This window comes from Mobula birostris, chromosome 10 (genome assembly GCF_030028105.1).
Source record: "Mobula birostris isolate sMobBir1 chromosome 10, sMobBir1.hap1, whole genome shotgun sequence".
NCBI lineage: Eukaryota > Metazoa > Chordata > Chondrichthyes > Myliobatiformes > Myliobatidae > Mobula > Mobula birostris.
Genome location: NC_092379.1, coordinates 43,481,979 through 43,501,543, shown reverse-complemented (window position 1 = coordinate 43,501,543; position 19,565 = coordinate 43,481,979). Strand labels below are relative to the sequence as shown.

Genomic DNA, 19,565 nt, shown 5'->3' with positions numbered 1-19,565 from the left:
AACACTATTTATTTTGAAACTTGTAGCAATTTACTGTCTTTGGGCTGTACTTTTGCAACTTTGCACTTTACAATTGCTGCAAAGCAGCTAATTTCCTGTCATATGAGACAGTATTAATAGACCTGGTTATGGTCTCACTGGAGACTTTGCTCCAGGAGGTCGTCATGCCCTTAACAATAAGTACTGTAGAACTGGTGAGTAAGGCGAACAGATTGAAATTACAAATGAGGCTAGTATGTGGATCCAGACAGCACCAAGAAAACTCCAGTCCTTGTATCTATTCAAGAGACTGCAGAATGGATGAGCAAAATTACCATAGTACGATGGTAGAAAGAATACATTTTCCAAAATCCCACCTCTTTCTTCTTGAGGTTCCCCTCAACTGGAAGGAAGTAAACGTAACCCCACTCTTTAACAAAGTTGGGAGAAGACAATTGCAGAGAAAATACTTAAAGCCTATCATTGAGTGAGTGGCAACAGCACATTTAAAAAAGTAGGACTGATCAGTTGGACATATCGGGCCGAGGCTTTTCGTCAGGATGAACTGATAGAAGAGCTAGTAAGAGATTTGAGAGGGGGAGGGGGAGATCCAAAATGATAGGAGAAGGCAGGAGGGGGAGGGATGGAGCCAAGAGCTGGACAGTTGATCCTCTCATATCCCTTTTGCCAATCACCTGTCCAGCTCTTGGCTCTATCCCTCCCCCTCCTGTCTTCTCCAATCACTCTGGATCTCCCCACTTTCAAATCTCTTACTAGCTCTTCTTTCAGTTCACCCTGACGAAGGGTCTTGGCCCGAAACATCGACTGTACCTCTTCCTAGAGATGCTGCCTGGCCTGCTGCGTTCACCAGCAACTTTGATGTGTGTTATGGTAGTAGGGAATGGTATTGGATCAAAGAGAGAGAAACTGATTACCTTGGAGGTCTGGTACAAACATTAGCTTCCTTCCTGATCTCTAGTGTTGTCTGTGGAGTCTACACATTCGTTCTGAGATCCCACCAGATGCATCCATTCCCATTAGGAACTTGCTGTGCTGCTACTGAGGCACACTCAAAAGATGTGCAAGTTACTAGGTTAATTGATTATTATAACAGGAAATCAGATTAGTGTAAATGAGCTCTTTGACAGAACGGACACAATGGGTCAAATGTACAAGGTCCCTATGTTGTACAATTCTGTGACTAATAACAGGGGCCAAGCAGAGCTGGGACAGCCACTCATCCTGACATGAAAGGAAGTGGAGAAAGGCTCATTGCAGAAGTTTGTTTATGCCCAGAATCTTTATGGAACATTCTCCTCTCTGAACTTCAGTAAGATACCTAGTTGAGGTGCAGGTTGCCTTACACAAAGTCCTCACTGAAATAAATCACCAGCTACAATTACAACAACAGGGAAAGAACAGCATTGCCTTTCAATGTGGTGACAACTCTTTAGCATTTGGCTTCTCTCAGATTGGAGCTGTTTTTAATAACTCACAGTTAGTTGTCCTCTGTTGTGTAAGGGATATTAAGACTGTTCAAATTTACTGAGAATGTGCAGTAATTTCACTGGAGTTGCAAGCCGAACTAGGGTACAGGGCACAATTACTGCATGCACATAATTTGCAGGCAACACTGGTATATTTTAGAAGGTCATAGCATTTCCTCAAGATCCAGTTGACGTGACCATTGGCAGTGAATCATGTAGGTCAGTGCCCAGCATACTAAATGCAGTCATGATACATTCATTCTGTGGTGGTCCACCTATCCCATTTAGTAAGCACCCAGTGCTTCTGACCCTGCACCATCCTGTTCTGCAAGGGGCAATACAATTTGTCGGTAAGTGTCACCTGGTTGACATGGTTATCTTGGTTGAAACGAGCAGTTTGTGTAACCTGTGAGATTTGGATTTGGGGGTCAAATGTTGGTGCATGGATAGAACAGGTGATGTACTCTAATGTTACATATGAGGCCTGATTTATAGTCTGATGCAAAACTGGTGATTTACTAGTCAATTAGGCTGTTGGTGCAGTTAATGGAATATGACTTTTGAAGGTAGGCTCATTGATCTTGACCGTTCTTTTGAGATCATTAAAAAAATCGAAGCAGAATTAGGTCACTTTGCCTATTCATGTATGTCCTACCATCAGTGCAATCATGGCTGATCTTCTACCTTACTAACCCTGCATCCATTTATCAGAATGGTGGATTCCAGTTAATGGGGAGACATCAGGATCAGTACATTTTGGCCCAATGAAGTGGCTGCCACAATTAGCCAAAGTTTCATGAAAATAGTTTTAAAAAGGCTAACTATGTTCAACTGAGTAACAAATTATGTACTTAAATAAATACAGAACAAATTAGAATATTACCAATATAACTGTAGTACTATGATAACACCTAATAGTTCTCGACAGCAGAGTTCATACAGTGTACGCTGCTCTGTTCTTTTTGATTGACTGTAAATGAACAAAATCAGTGTTGAAGTCATGTCAAAAATTGTTGCTTTGTCACTTGGCATCAGTAGGCTCAAATGAATACCATAGCACAAGCATACGCAATTGATGCTATTTAAAAGCTATTTGCTCTAAGCATGTTGTAGTGTCTCATGGCCAGACACATGCACACAACTGATGCTAGTTAGAAACTGTTGCATTCTCCAAATCCTCATTTTCATTGTAGCATTCAAGATGATTGTCAATATCTTAACTTTCTTCGTGGTTTCTAATTTGTTGAAGCAGTGAAATTGTTTCATTTTCATTCCCAGCCATTTCTTGCATCTCCAAGCCTGACTGCTTGAAACTGTAGTGAGAAAAACAGTTCTGAATTGTCTTACTGCTTATTTCTCTCTACCTATCCCTGACATAAACCACTGCTTTTTTGAACACAAGCTGATGATATTTAAAAACTGTTCACTCTAAGCACGGTGTACTATTTAATGACACACAAGTGCACACAACTGACACTAGTTAGAAACTGTTTGGCAATACTCTCCCGTCCCAGTTAAGAGACATAGTGTCCCAAATAAGTGAGGAAATTCTGGCTATTTTTTTGATTAGTTTATGTTGATTTAGAGTTGTCCCAAATAAGTGGCTGTCTGGATTAACTGATAGGATAACTAACCAGAATCCACTGTACAGTATATCATTTATTCACACCCAGTCCACTCCTGGTGCAAGGTCTCAGCCTGGAATATCAACTTGTATTCTTCCTCTGCAGATACTAATTGATGAGCTAAGTTCTTGCAGAGTTTTGTTTTTGCTGGCAGATCCCAGAATCTACAGTCTCGTTTGTTTTCATATCCTTTATTAGCTCGAGAGACCAGATCTCTTTACAATATTCCAGGCACAATCTTACCAGATATTTATATAAATGTACTTGAATGTTATTATTCTTGTACTCCTTCTCCTTTCAATAAAGACGAGCAAACCATTTGTCTTTCTAATTGTTTGCTGTATTTTGGCATCAGTGATTCACGTACACTGGTACCCAGGTCACTCTGAGCACCAACTCCTTACAGTCTCTCATCATTTAACTACTCTACTTTTCTATTTTCCCTACCAAATTTCCTCTTGCACTTTTCCACATTACACTCCATCAGCTGTGACCTTGCAGATTCACATAACCTGCATGAATCCATTTAAAACCCAAAAGATACTGCAGATGCTGGAAATCCAGGACAACACACACAAAACGCTGGAGGAACTCAGCAGGTCAGGCATCATCTATGGAAATGAATGTTAGAGTGAATTTTTTGGGGGTAATGATTTGTTTACATTTAAGTGACTTTGGCCACCAGACTTCTACTTGACAATGCACTTCCTATGCTTCTGGCGCCGTAGTTTGACCTGATGCTGTAGTTTTGAAGACAGTATTATCTATGCATTATAAATATTAATTGTTTTCTATGTTAGCATGGGAAATGCCAAATAAATGTATCGTAGACTTAATTTACATTCCTAAAGGCTGTCGATACCAACCCAGACATGTTGGCGTTGGAAGGAAAGGATGGTGTGATATTTTGTATGTAGCCTCAAAAGGAAGCATTGTCTATAACTTTTTAAGTAGCGATTGCCTTTGTGTTTAGCATATAAATATTGAGCCCGCATTGGGCTAGCAGACCTTTCTGTGGAAGGTGTCTCTGTCCGTAAGATGCCTGCTGTAGCTTGTGTCGAATAAAGAGGCTGCTTTGTACCTACCAGTGACTCTGTCTCTCTGATGATTTTGTCCACGCTCCAACAATGAATAAACTGTTGATGCTTCAGGCTGGGACATTCCATCAGGACTGGTAAGGAAGGGAGAAGATGCCAGAATAAAAGTGTAGGGAGAGGAGAAGGAGACCGAGCTTGAAGGTGATAGGTGAAGCCAAGTGGATGGGGGAGGGGGGAATGATGTAAGAAGCTGGAAGGTGACTTGCAGATGTCGGTGGGACGCAACTGAAACAAGAGGGATAAAATGGAGTTGTGGTATGTGGATGCGAGAGCAGGCAGAAACAATGGGCCTACCCAACCATTCAGCTTTGTGAATCTTGGGACCAGGTGTCAATTCTCTGGACACCTCCTCTTACTGACCCCTTGAAAAGGACCTCACTTGGGACCATCAGGATATTGTCTCTGACACCACCAGCAACCTCACCGGCTCTGGAGATCTCCCAACCACTGCCACCAACCCTCATTGTTCCCTTATCCCACACTGCAACACCTCGTATTCCAACTAAGTAGTCTTTAAGCTGATGGCATGAACATTGATTTCTCTTACTTGAATTATTTCCGGTAATTTTGCCCCTTCCATTCCCCACTCTGGCCTCTTACTACCTCTCCTCCCTGTTTATCACCTCCCTCTGGTGCCCTTCCTCCTTCCCTGTCTCCCATGGTCCACTCTCCAGTCCTTTACCTTTTCCACCTGTCATCTCTAAGCTTGTTACTTCCTCTCTCCCTCACCCCTCCTCCACCCACCTGTCTACACCTATCACCTTCAAACTTGTCTTCCTTCCCTTACTCCTCCCTTCATATTCTGGCATCTTTCCCTTCCTCTCCAGCCCTGATAAAGGGTCTTGGCCCAAAACATCGGCTGTTTATTTATTCCCATAGATCTGCTGAGTCCCTTCAGCATTTTGTGTGTACATCCATTTAAAACTTCTCTGCATCATCAGACCCCAACTTGGTATCATTAGCAAACATGGATACTGTATATTACTGTAAACCCTCTCAACAAGATCATTGGTATTGACTGAATATTAGAGCTCAACATCAACTCCTGCAACACTAGTCAACAACCTCCCAATCTCAAAGTGACCTATTTATTCCTGGTCATTATTTTCTGTTTATTAACTGATCCTCAACCCACACAAGAATATTTCCTTCAATCCCATGTGCTTTATGATTTCTTCTGTGGCACTTTATTCAAGGTCTTCTGAAAGTCTAATGAGCAGCATTACTGTCTTCCTCATCAATTCTCAGCAAACTTGAACAAGTTACACGCCAATTCTGATCAGTCCAACTTTTTCAAATGTGCTGTTGCCAGTCACTCAATGATAGGCTTTAAGTATTTTCTCTGCAATTGTCTTCTCCCAACTTTGTTAAAGAGTGGGGTTACGTTTACTTCCTTCCAGTTGAGGGGAACCTCAAGAAGAAAGAGGTGGGATTTTGGAAAATGTATTCTTTCTACCATCGTACTATGGTAATTTTGCTCATCCATTCTGCAGTCTCTTGAATAGATACAAGGACTGGAGTTTCCTTGGTGTTGTCTGGATCCACATACTAGCCTCATTTGTAATTTCAATCTGTTCGCCTTACTCACCAGTTCTACAGTACTTATTGTTAAGGGCATGATGACCTCCTGGAGCAAAGTCTCCAATGACACCATAACCAGGTCTATTAATGCTGTCTCATATGACAGGAAATTAGCTGCTTTGCAGCAATTTTAAAGTGCAAAGTTGCAAAAGTACAGCCCAAAGACAGTAAATTGCTACAAATTTCAAAATAACTAGTGCTTAAAATGCATAATGATGCATTGTTCGTGGACCTTCATTATAAAATCAGAATCAAGTTTATTATCACTGGCATATGTTGTAAAATTTGTTGTTTGTGGCTGCAATACAGAAAACAAAATAAATAAGTTACAATAATTCTTTGATGATTGTCTTGGAGGAGGAGATGTTATTTTTGATCTCCCGATCAGGAAGTCGATGGTCTAGTTGCAGATGGAGGTACAGGAGCTCAGGTTTTGAAGCTTGTTGATCAGTAATGAAGGAATGATGGTGTTGAACACTGAGTTATAATCAATAAACAGTAGGCTGACGTAGGCATTGTTGTTGACCAGCTGGTGCAAGGGTGAGTGCAGTGCCAATGAGATTCATTCCCTATAGAACTGGTTGGTTGTGTGGCACAGGTTTTCAGTGCCAATGAGATACATTCCCTGTAGAACTGGTTGGTTGAGTGGCACAGGTTTTCAGTACCAATGAGATACATTCCCTATAGAACTGGTTGGTTGGGTGGCACAGGTTTTCAGTGCCAATGAGATACATTCCCTGTAGAACTGGTTGGTTGGGTGGCACAGGTTTTCAGTGCCAATGAGATACATTCCCTATAGAACTGGTTGGTTGGGTGGCACAGGTTTTCAGTGCCAATCAGATACATTTCCTATAGAACTGGTTGGTTGGGTGGCACAGGTTTTCAGTACCAATGAGATACATTCCCTGTAGAACTGGTTGGTTGGGTGGCACAGGTTTTCAGTGCCAATGAGATACATTCCCTGTAGAACTGGTTGGTTGGGTGGCACAGGTTTTCAGTGCCAATGAGATACATTCCCTATAGAACTGGTTGGTTGGGTGGCACAGGTTTTCAGTGCCAATCAGATACATTTCCTATAGAACTGGTTGGTTGGGTGGCACAGGTTTTCAGTACCAATGAGATACATTCCCTGTAGAACTGGTTGGTTGGGTGGCACAGGTTTTCAGTGCCAATGAGATACATTCCCTATAGAACTGGTTGGTTGGGTGGCACAGGTTTTCAGTGCCAATCAGATACATTTCCTATAGAACTGGTTGGTTGGGTGGCACAGGTTTTCAGTACCAATGAGATACATTCCCTGTAGAACTGGTTGGTTGGGTGGCACAGGTTTTCAGTGCCAATGAGATACATTCCCTGTAGAACTGGTTGGTTTGGTGGCACAGGTTTTCAGTACCAATGAGATACATTCCCTATAGAACTGGTTGGTTGGGTGGCACAGGTTTTCAGTACCAATGAGATTCATTCCCTATAGAACTGGTTGGTTGGGTGGCACAGGTTTTCAGTGCCAATCAGATTCATTCCCTATAGAACTGGTTGGTTGTGTGGCACAGGTTTTCAGTACCTTGCCAGGTGCACCATTGGGCCTGAAGCTTTGTAAGGGTTCACCCTCTGGAAAGCTGTTCAGATGTCGGCCTCTGAGACAGATATAAGATGCTGCACGGAATTACACATGTATTATTTTATTCTGCCTTTCAAAGTGTACATAAAAGGCATTCATCTTAATTCAGCCATTTATGATGTTAGGTTTCACCTTGTAGGAAGTAATAGCATGCAAACTCTGCCAAAGCTAAGGTGCATCCGATTCTGTCTCTAGCTTCCCTTGGAACTGTTTTTTCATACTTAAGATAGCCTTCCATAGGTCATACAACACAGGAACAGGCCCCAGGCTGATCTATTTCATAGAAAACCATTTAAGCTGCCTACTCCCAGCAACCTGCACTGGGTTAATAGCCCTCCACACCACTGCCACCCAGGTACCCATCCCAACTTCTCTTAAATGTTGAAATTGAGCTCACATGCACAGACATCCCGCCTCTCCCGGAAGTTGCAGGAGTCACCCGCACATTGACAGCGGCTCCCTGATGGCTGCAAATTATGTACAATATCCTGGAAATCGATTTTTTTTCACACACACACACACACACACACAGATGGGGGAGGGGGGGAGAGAGGCGGAGGGGTAGGGAGGGGGGAGAGGGGGCGCAGGGGGAGAGGATGGATGGATGGCAGAGTGTTCCAAAAAAAGAAAAAAGAAAATATAAAACGTACTTCACCCCAGACTGCACTAAAGTGTACCCCTGCCTAACAGGTGTCAAAAATAATGACAGTGTTGCTTGCTGCACTGCTTGCAACAGTGACTTTTCTATTGCCCATGGTGGGTTAAGACTGTAAAAGACATGTTGAGGTGAGTTTAACAGGTGTCATTCATTCATTATCATAACTAACGTTATTTAAACTAGCAGGCTAGCTGCTAAGGAGCTACTCTATTGCAGCTATCCCACCTCTCCGGAAAGTTCCAGGAGTCTCTCGCAAATTGATGGTGCTACCTCCCTGAAATGAGTTTTTGCAGGGTGGGATGTCTGCGTGCACCACTTGCATTTGCAGCTCATTCCACACACTCATGACCCTCTGAGTTTCCCCTCATGTTCCCCTTTAAGCTTGTCACCTTTCACGCTTAACCCACGACCTCTAGTTGTAGTCCCACCCAACCTCAGTGGAAAAAGCCTGCTTGCATTTCCCCATCTATACTCCTTCTGTGACCCGACTGGTGGTGTAGTGGCATCAGAGTCGGACTTGGGGACGAAAGGTCCCCAGTTCGAATCCAGCCGGCTCCCCTGCACACTGCTCCATGCTAGGTCACATACTTCTCCTTATTTAGTGTGTTTCCACTTCTCTCCAACAGCACTCCCTGCAAGAAAACACACCAATGAAGACCAGGATTCAGTGAGAACAACCTGATTACCCCACTGCTCTTAACTTGAGTGACCTTGAAACTGGAATCTTTCTTGTTGGAACAGCACAGGTCACACTAACACAGGACTTTGGCAGGTCAAGCACCATCTCTGGACAGGAATAAACAGACCCCTCATCAGGACAGACTGGAAAGGAAGGGGACAGAAGCTGGAATAAAGTGGTGCGGGGACAGGAAGGAGTACAAGCTGGAAGGTGATAGGCGAGACCAGGTGAGGGGGAAGGGGGAGGGGGGTGTGAGAGGCTGGAAGGTGATAGGTGGAAGAAGGAAAGGGCTGGAGAAGAGGTAATCTGATAGAGACCATGGAAGAAAGGGAAGGAGGAGGGGGGAACCAGAGGAAGTGAAGAGAAGGGTAAGAGGGGAGCCCGCATGAGGGCTGGAAACAGACAGAAGGAGGGAGTGGGGAAAGATTACTGGAAATTGGAGAACTCGGTGTTTGTGCCATTGGGCTGGAGGCTACCCAGATCGAATATGAGATGTTGCTCCACCAATCTGAGTGTGGCCTCTTCAAGCAGTAGAGGAGACAACCAACACGCCAAAATGGGAATAGGAAGTTGAATTGAAATGGATAACCATTGGGAGACCCTGCCTTTTGTGGCAGATAGAGTGAAGGTGCTCAAATATTTGATACCCCAATCTACGCCGAATCTCACCAATGTAGAGGAGGCTGCACCAAGTTGCAGCAGGTGACCCAGGCAGACCTGCTGGTGAACTATCGCCTCACACGGAAGGACTGTTTAAGGGTCTGAATAGTGGTGAGGGAGGTGGTCTAGGGGCAGTTCACAGGGATAAGTGGAGGAGGGAGATCAGTGGGGAGGGTTGAGTGGACAAGCAGAAAGTGAGAGTCGGGGGTGGGGGGAGGGAGAAGATGTGTTTAGTGGTAGGATCCCACTGTAAATGGCAGAAGTTTTGGAGAGTAATGTGCTGGATACAGAGGCTCGTGGGCTGGTAGGTAAGGACAAAGGGAACCCAGCATGCTGCAATGACAGTGTTTTCTCAAATGTTGCAAAGATGGACCAGTGGTAGTCATGGGATCGACTGCAAAGGCCCATGAATACAGCAGTAAATGCAAGAAACTTCAAACAAAAGACCGGAGATATTGGAGAAGCCATGGAATTTGTTTTCATAGTTCACAGTTGCAGCAGAAAGACTGGACAGGTGCATGATGGAAACAAGTCTAAAGACAGACAGGAGCTGATTGGGTAAATATGATCAGTACTATTTTCTTGTATGGGGTGGGGGGTAAAACACTGAGACAGATTAGTTGAGCCAATTGGACTGTTTTGGAATTCAACTCCCATATAATACTATGGTACCAAAGACATTTCCACATCAACAAGTGCTAATAAGAATAATCTGTGCACTCAGCAGAGAGACAGGTGAATAGTTGCCACAAAGAAACAGCCGATCGAAGCCAGATGCAAGACGTCATCTGACTGACTTGGCCTCCACTTGTCCCTTCTCCACCCGCCCCACCGTTAAGGCTGATTTATGCTTCTGCGTCGGCTCTAACCTGTAGCCGATGCCGTAGCCTACGCAAGTGGTCTATGCCCTTGTGAGCATTTATACTTCTGCACTGGTGTGTCCGCGTCGCTCTGCAATTCACCGCCAAAACGCTAGTTGGCGATGGGGTTTCTATGCCACTGTGTTGAGTTTCTTCGTGTACTTCAAGCAGTGGCGACTGAAACTGAGCGCATCATGTTGCAGTTGGAGCTAACAAATGTTGAACAAGAGTTACTTTTATTGAAGTTACTGCGACGCAGAAAGGAGGGAAGACGTGGGAGGAGATGGTGTGTACGAGCATTGAATGGATTGAGGCAGAAGGAGGGTGAATTTTCTGTGCTTGTCCGGCCACTGAGAGACAAGAAGCAACCAGAAATGCACAGGAGGAAATGCGATGCTATCAAGCCAACCAATCAGTTGTTGCTGTCTGCGTCACCGCAACGCGTGGTTACATTTTTGGGGAGGTGTATGTCAGGCTACAGCGTAGGGTACGCGGCTACGCCGTACCTATGGCACTAATTCAATGCAGAAGTATAAATTGCCCTTAACTCCTTTCCTTTGGCCTAAGGAACATTTAAGTGACACCCACCTGACATGGGAACACAAAAGAGGAAACCGACCAAAATAATTAATAAAAAGCAGGTAAAGATAGTAATATGCCTGAAGTCACTTTCAGATACGTTTGATAAAAACACAATTGGTGTTTATAATGTAAAGAAACAATCTTTCACAAAGGTAAGGTCAAATTTGGAGTATTATGTACAGTCCTGTTTACCTACTGAAAGAAAGGATATCAGTAAGATTGAAAGAGCGCACAGAAAATTTACAAGGACGTTGCCAGGACTTGAGGAACTGAGCTATAGGGAAAGGTTGAATAGGTTAGGACTTTATTCCCTGGTGTGTAGGGGAATGAGGGGAGATTTTATAGAGGTATCCAAGATTATGAGGGATGTAGATGGGATAAATGCAAGCAGGCTTTTCCCATGCTGGCAGGGTGAGACGAGAACTAGAGGTCATAGGTTAAAGGTGAAAGGTGAAATACTTAAGGGTGAACCTTAAATCAGAGGGTGGTGCAAATGTGGAATCAGCTGCCAAAGGAAGTGGTGGATAAGGGTTTGATTTCAACATTTGAGAGAAATTTGGATAAGTACATGGATAGGAGGGGTACGGAGGGCAAGGTTCATGTGCAGGCAGCTGGGACTAAGCGGAATAATAGTTTGGGATGTACTGCACAGGACAAAGGACCTGATTCTGTGCTGTAGTGGCCTATGAGCCTAAAGGTGAATTATGACGGAACTGGAACTGACAGCTACACAGCAAAAGGTCCTGAGACTCTGGTAGCAGCAGCATCATCAAATACAATTTGAGACCAGGCCATGAAAGGAGATTTTAGAACAAGTGACCAGAGTTTGGTCGATGGGAAGTTTCATAGGAGCATCACAGAGGTGGGGAGAGAGGCAGAAAGGTTTTGGGAAGGGATTCCAGAGTTTGAGACACAGACAGCTGAAGGCACAGTCATCAATAGCAGAGTGCTTAAAGTCATGGTTGAACAAGATGCTGGAATTGGAGGTGCAGAGACTGGGGGTGGGGTGAATTGTAGGAGTGGGAGAGGATGCAGAAACAGGAGACGGGATTGAAAGCAAGAGTCTTAAGATTGAAATGTTGTTTAACCAGGTGTTTGGGTTGTTTGGTGAGGACAGAAGAGATGGATGAAAGGTCTTGGTGCATGTTAGAACAAGGCAGCGGTGTTTTGGGCGATTAAAAATTGTTACTCACTAAACAGGAGATTGGGCAGGTGGTTTGACATTTTTTGGAAGGAGGTGCAGAGATAACAATGCAAGGTGGGAGTCTCAGAGTGTGGGAACATCTAGAGAATTAGAATCCAGTGGAAGACATCTGCTGTATACCGGACACTCAAGTGTGTCAGGGAAGTGAAGTATGTGCAGTGAAAATTACGACTGAGAAGGTGTTCAGGAAACTTAATGGCCTGAGGGTGGATAAATCTCCTGGACCTGATGGAATGCACCCTTGGGTTCTGAAGGAAGTAGCTGGAGAGATTGCGGAGGTATTAGCAATGAGCTTTCAAGAATCGATAGATTCCGGCATTGTACTGGATGACTGGAAAGTTGCAAATGTCACTCTGCTATTTAAGAAGGGTCGGAGCAGCAGAAAGGAAGCTACAGACCTGCTAGCCTGACATCAGTGGTTCGGAAATTGTTGGAATCGATTGTTAAGGATGAAATTACGGAGCACCTGGAGGCACATGAGAAGATAGGCCAGAGCCAGCATGGCTTCCTGAAAGGAAAATCCTGCCTGACAAATCTACTGCAAATTTTTGAGGAGATTGCAAGCAGGGTAGACAAAGGAGATGCAGTAGACTTGGTGTATTTGGATTTTCAAAAGGCCTTTAACAAAGTGCCCACGAGTGGCTGCTCAGCAAAATAAGCACCCATGGAATTACAGGGACGTTACTAGCATGGGTGGAGCATTGGCTGAACGGCATAAAACAGAGTGGGAATAAAGGGATCTTATTCTGGCTTCCGCTTACCAGTGGAGTTCCACGGGTCGGTGTTGGGACTGCTGCTTTTTACAATGTACGTCAATAATTTGGACTATGGGATTAATGGATTTGTGGTTAATTTTGCCGATGATACCAAGATAGGTGAAGGAAATAGAGAGCCTGCAGAGAGACTTGGATAGTTCAGGGGAATGGGCAAAGAAATGGCAAGTGAAATACAATGTTGGAAAGTGTATGGCCATGCACTTGGGTGGAAGAAATAAACAGGCAGACTATTATTTAGATGGGGAGATAATTCAAAATGCAGAGATGCAAAGGGACTTGGGGGTCCTTGTGCAGGATAGCCTAAAGGTTAACCTCCAGGTTGAGTTGGTGGTGAACGCGACGAATGCAATGTTGGTATTCATTTCTGGAGGTATAGAATGAAATAGCAGGGATGTGATGTTGGGGCTCTATAAGGCATTCGTGTGACCACACTTGGAGTATTGTGTGCAGCTTTGGGCTCATTATTTTCGAAAGAATATACTGACATTGGAGAGGGTTCAGCGAAGAGTCACGAGAATGAGTCCAGGAATGAAAGGGTTACCGTATGAGGAACGTCTGGCAGCTCTTGGGCTGTATTCCCTGCAGTTCAGGAGAATGAGGGGAGGGGGATCTCATAGAAACATTCCAAATGTTAAAAGGCCTGAACAGATTAGATATGATAAAGTTATTTCCCATGGTCAGGGAGTCTAGGACAAGAGGGCACGACTTCAAGATTGAAGGACATCCATTTAGAAGAGAGATGCGGAGAAATTTCTTTAGTCAGATGGTGGTAAATTTGTGGAATTTGTTGCCACAAGTGGCTGTGGAGGCCAAATCATTGGGTGTATTTAAGGCAGAGATAGATAGGTTCTTGATTAGCCAGGGCATCTTGAGGAGGCAAGGGGAATGGGGATGACTGGAAGAATTGGATGGCGGAGCAGACTCGATGGGCTGATGGGCCTACTTCTGCTCCTCCATCTTATGGTCTTATGATTAAGGGGAGGTTTCTTTGGTGAGGGACACTAAGGTTGGGCTTGGGGCTTTTGTTAGGAAGAGATGAAGAGAGACGCCAGAGAGAAGTGAAGGGCCCGTTCCCCTGCTGCACTTGTCTCTCCACATTGACTAAATCTTCAGTGACTAACTCTGATTTGTGTGCAAGACCTTGGTCTAAAACCCAGTGAACAGCACAGAAAGCTACCTCAAAAAGAAATGTAACAGAAGGAAAAAATTAAAAGGAAACGAAACACATGACATGCTTTTTACGAGTTTCTGCTCCGCAAAAGTCGCAAGGCGGTAAATCCTGCACCTCTCTGGTGTGCAACACGAAGCAGCGTTTACCTTAATCCACTTTATTAATTAAAGCAGTCAAAAGAATGATGTAATATACAAATTAGGAGAAAGACGTCCACTGGTAACAGGTTAAACGTGCCTAACACAATCTCTAAAATCATTCAAAAAGCTAACAGAGATTAAATTACGTGATTTGCAATATTGAAATGGCATCCCAAATGTGACTAGACCATTGGAATGATACAATATTGTGTAATTCTGGTCGGGAAGAGAAGCTTAGCTATTGAAAAATCTACTTTAACTATTATGTACAGAAGCAATGGCTGCCGAACCAAACCATCAGGTAATCACAGCATCCACTGGCACTGCTGTTCAAGTCACTGGAATAATGAGGTCGGCATTGAAAGTCATTTCAATAACTGTCTAACGGGCACTCTTTCTTTTAATGTTAAAAACGATTAAAAGGGAAATTAAGGTAGGTCAAAACTTATAGCACATCATTCAGCAACGTGGGGACAATGAGTGCAGACACATGAGGCCCCATTAAATGTGGGCCCCACCTTAGGAACCATCAATGTGGAACCCACCCCTTCACCAGGCCCCATCAAATGCGAAACCCTCTCCTACATCAGGGTCAGGACCCATTAATGTGGACCACTTCCCCAAGCCAAGGCCCATCCAATGTGGGCCCCTCACTGGGCCCCTCCTCTGCCACCCCATCCGAGAACAGTTTCAGATTGGACAACATCTTCAGTTTTAATTCGAGCATTTGCCACAGGATGCTGGGAATACAAGCGAAGGTGTTTTGGGAAAGGAGGAGGAGGCATACTGGATACAAGTGACTGTCGACAGAGCAGCAAAGCTAATAACCTCACATCCTTGTTAACAGTTAAACCCATCGGATACACAATGCCACTGGGTACACTACAGTCAATGAAAATAAATAGGGGAAGTAGACAGCTTGATATCTCAAGCTAAATTGAGACAGCAGAAAGACTGCAGACTAGAATCTGCAAGGCAGCTAAAATCCAGTGACACTACGTACGAGACATTTACATTTCCAGGGGTAATTCTTTAAAGAGTGTTGTGTATGTGGCCTGGCTACACAACAATGCTATTAATAAAAATGCTGGAGATAGGAGCGAAGTTTCATGGTTCTTTACTAGTAGAAAATGATGCAGAACACACACATACGTATCAATGTGCGCCTAATAGCGCATGCAACGATGTGTTACTACAACATAAAGTAGTCCCCATATTATACAGTAGGCTGACCCGGCTGATGCTGTAGTGGCGTCACCCCGAGTTTGAATCCAGCCGGCTCCCCTGCACGCTTTCCATCCATGCTGGGTTACGAGCTGGTGATCTCTTTGGAAACTCACCCGGCAGAAGGCAATGGCAAACCACTGCTGTCACTTGCCTCGTACGCAGTTCCCCACTATGTCAGAGAGGCGTGGAGGGAAATCGTCCGGCAACTGGAGAAACTCCGGATGTGACGTAACTTTCCTTTTTCCTATACGGTCCAAAAAGAGAGTGAAGAAGGTTTTCAAAGATGTCAGCGGCAGATCTCGTTGCAAGTCTGGACAGCCGTTTCTTCACTCCTTTCTATGATAAGGCAAGCACTAGATAAGAAGGAAAACATGCTGATTAGATATTAAAAGGAGACAAAATGGGAACGTTTCTGAAGATAATCAGAACACGCATCTATCTGTAAGCTATGACGACAACTTGTGGGAATTCTAGCGATGGAGTATGTCATTCCTAAAATATTGCAAGTGAATTCATACATTGCCAACTCTTAATTCCTGTTGCTTCAAGACCTATTCGGGGAGATGGGACTCGTCAGCTCATCTAGGAGAAGGAAAATTCTGATCTCAAACCTCTGCTGCCTTGCGGCTGCACCCACTCACAGGGAAGGCTTCGGGAGGAAACCCGGAGCTGGAGTCCCGAAGGCAGTCCTACGCTGAATGACAACTCCTGTGGTGCTCCTGGTACCAAACTCAATCTGCCGTTCCTTTGGGTGCGTGCAGACGGGGAGCTTGCTACATGGGGCAACAGCTTGCTCTCCATATCGTACTGCTACCTCCCTGAAATGAGTTTTTGCAGGGTGGGATGTCTGGCACTAGATTTTAACACCCGTTCCTAAACCCTAAAAATCACCTAATATAAACACAGAACTCTTTACTGAGGATTGTACTCAAAACTCTGGATTGGTTCTTAAAATATTCAGCTTACAGAAACAGGGAGGCAAGTAAGAGACAGAACTGAGAACTTCATGCTTGGCTCTATAACAAGGTTTATAATTCTGAACAATTAGTAAATCCCTTTAACTGGAAACAGTTCCAAATATCACAGCATTGTTCCAGCAGCTCGAATAACCCTCTTGCTGGTTCAGAGTTTTGAATCCATAATTTGTGTTTTATCCCCTTTAATGAACGTGCTGAGGACTGCATGTTTTTCCCCGACCCTCACTCGTTACACGTGCAGATTACAAAACACACATCTTTAGCTTAAAGAGCCTTTTCTACCATCAGTGCCCCCACAGCAGGAACCCAGCAGACACCCATCTTGTCTTGTGCTCATCTTCAGAGACCCAGTGACAGACTCTGGGACAATGCAGGCCACAACTGCTCGAAGGGAGAATGCTTATGCTCGTACCGAGCTGGGTCCAAAGCCACAACTTACCAGTCATGGCTTCCTGCGCAAAGTACTTTACGTCCATATCTTGGTCCTGACCCAATTTCTCCAATATTGGTTTGAACTCGTTCTGTAAAGTGCTGTGATTTAAAAGCAAGTTTTAGTACCTGTGACCTTCAAAACAAGATAGCAGCACATTCACTTAAATCTAAAGCGATACTGGATATTACCCAGATTAAAATCTCCTCTTTCTGCCTCTCACGCAGGCTCCCACTACCACAACTGATCGTTTACTGGCCAGATACGGGTTAGAGCTCAACTAGAAGAGTACGGTCACAAACTGCAGCTGAGCTCATTTGGGTTAGTGGATGCAAAAGGAGAATAATTCGGATGCCGCATTTTTATGCCGTTGAAGAGAGGGGGCACTGAATGCATAAACTTCCTTTTAATGCAATCCGTCTGTTATTGCTTTCCACACAAATTCCAATCAAATCACAAACGCACAATTTCACAAAAATCGTTCACCGGACGGGTTGGCGGGGTGGAGATACGTTGCTACCAAAGGAGGTGCAGGGTGCTCCTTCCCTCCGCAGACCTGCAGGTCACCCTTGGGCAAGGTGCAACACCTGCTTGAGACCCCTCACCTGATCAGGGTCACGCAATGCCGTTGGAGCAGATGGTGGACAGTCATGTGTGCAGCCGGTGCAGATCACAAGTCCTGGTTGTGCGACCACTGATGCCGGGCAGACAATCTCTGAAGAGCACTGATAATGGCTGGGGGGTGGGGGGGGGGGTCACCTCGTCTTGTAAAAACACACACGGCCCAGAAGGCGTCAATGGCACAAACCAGTTCTGCAGGATAATTTGCCAAGAACAACCGTGGCCATGGAGAGACCACGATCGCCCACGTCACATGCTGATGAAGATGGTGGTGGCGTTAACTGAAATCTCACTGTGCGGTTTTCACTTCTAACCAGGATTTATCCATCAGTGGTTGAAGGAGAGAGGGAAAATGTATTAAAGAAGATTGGAGGAGCAAACTTTTCATGCAGGAGTTGGTAGCTGAGCTGCCAAAGGAGGTGGTGGTGGTGCAGGCTGGAACAAAAACCTGGACAGTCACTTGATAAACCTCTGGTTAGGTCACATTTGGAGTACTGAATTCAGCTCTGGTCTCCCCTCTAAAGGGCGTGGAAACTTTGAAGAAGGTACAGAAGATGTTTACAGGACGTTGCCCGTGATAAACCGCTGGTTAGGTCACATTTGGAGTACTGAATTCAGCTCTGGCCAGCTCTTTAAAGGGTGTGGAGACTTTGGAGAAGGTATAGAAGATGTTTACAGGACGTTGCCAGTGATAAACCTCTGGTTAGGTCACATTTGGAGTACTGAATTCAGCTCTGGCCAGCTCTTTAAAGGGTGTGGAGACTTTGGAGAAGGTATAGAAGATGTTTACAGGACGTTGCCTGTGATAAATCTCTGCTTACGTCACATTTGGAGTACTGAATTCAGCTCTGGCCTCCCCTTTAAAGGGTGTGGATACTTTGGAGAAGGTACAGAAGATGTTTACAGGACGTTGCCTGTGATAAATCTCTGGTTAGGTCACATTTGGAGTACTGAATTCAGCTCTGGCCTCCCCTTTAAAGGATCTGAAAAAGGTACAGAAGACATGCTGGCTGGTACTGCAGATGTTACCGGAGAGGTTGCTTTCTCCAGGGTGATGGAGTCTGAGGGAGGGACGAGTTGACAGAAGTTTACAAAATTCTGAGGCAAAGGCAGACGGCTCACAGTTGAGATGTAAAAGCCAGAAGAGAACAGCTCAAAGATGTGCTGAGGATTTGAGTACCTGGAACACACCGACGGGTCTGGTGGAAGTGGATGCAGGTATGAAACAAGAACAAGTGTTTACGATCCAATGAAGGGTCACGGTCTGAAACAGCGACTGGTTATTCATTTCCATGGACGCTGCCTGATCTGCTGAGTTCCTCCAGCGTTTTGTGTGAGCATTGAAGTATTTAAGACACTGTTAGACAGGCAAATGAACGTGCGGAGAATGGAGGATATCGGCCACGTGCGGGCAAAAGGACACGGTTCAATTAGGCGCTGCTTTATTTATAAAGTCTGCAGGTGTTGGAAACCCAGAGCAACACACGCAAAATGCTGGAGGACCTCAGCAGGTCAGGTAGCACCTATGGAAATGAATAAACAGGTGACGTTTCGGGCCCAGACCCTTCGTCCGGACTGAAAAGGAAGAATTAGTTTGGTACAACATTGTGGGCCAACGGGCCTGTTCTACAGGTTCAGTGAGCAAGACAGAGGGATGTGGAGTTAGTGTGGCTGAGTGGGTTTACAATAGCAAGGAGTGATTGTCAGTATAGATGCAATGGACAAGAGGTCATGCTTCTATACAGTACAACTGACTATATCCAGAACCCAAAGGAATATTGCGCATTGCTTGGGAAAGCTGTAGTAAAATGAGGCCCTTGGAATACAAAGGCAGTGGAGAGACCTTAAACAGGTAATTTGGAGGGTAGAAACGGGCTACTAAATGTTCTTGGTGAGGATGTCCTTTCTTTAAAAAAAAGGGGAGAAGGCAGACGAGTGGGGTTGAGGGGAATAATAAATCAGCCATGATAGAATGGCCGTGCAGTATCGATGGGCCGAACGGCCTGGTTCTGCTCCTGTGTCTTATGGCCTTAACCTCTGGATAGAGAAGAAGATCGTTTAAGGGTACCAAAGGATCAAGGTCAAGCAGGAAAGTGAGGCAAACACCACAGGGGAGGGGGAGGCCCGAGGGTTAAGTTTATGCCCCTCCCCCACGCAGTACATGGAATGAGCTGCCAGAGGAACTGGTTGAGG

At 44.8% G+C, this 19,565-nt stretch overlaps 1 protein-coding gene across 1 annotated transcript in view; it reads right to left on the bottom strand.

The window, feature by feature from the left end:
- The window catches only part of LOC140203639 (serine/threonine-protein phosphatase 2A 65 kDa regulatory subunit A beta isoform-like), an 85,302-nt gene that overhangs the window by 17,258 nt on the left and 48,479 nt on the right, over window positions 1-19,565 (bottom strand). Inside the window, exon 14 of the mRNA XM_072269686.1 lies at window positions 16,761-16,852. Coding sequence (XP_072125787.1) covers window positions 16,761-16,852 — 92 coding nt within the window. The remainder of the gene's footprint in view (window positions 1-16,760; window positions 16,853-19,565) is intronic.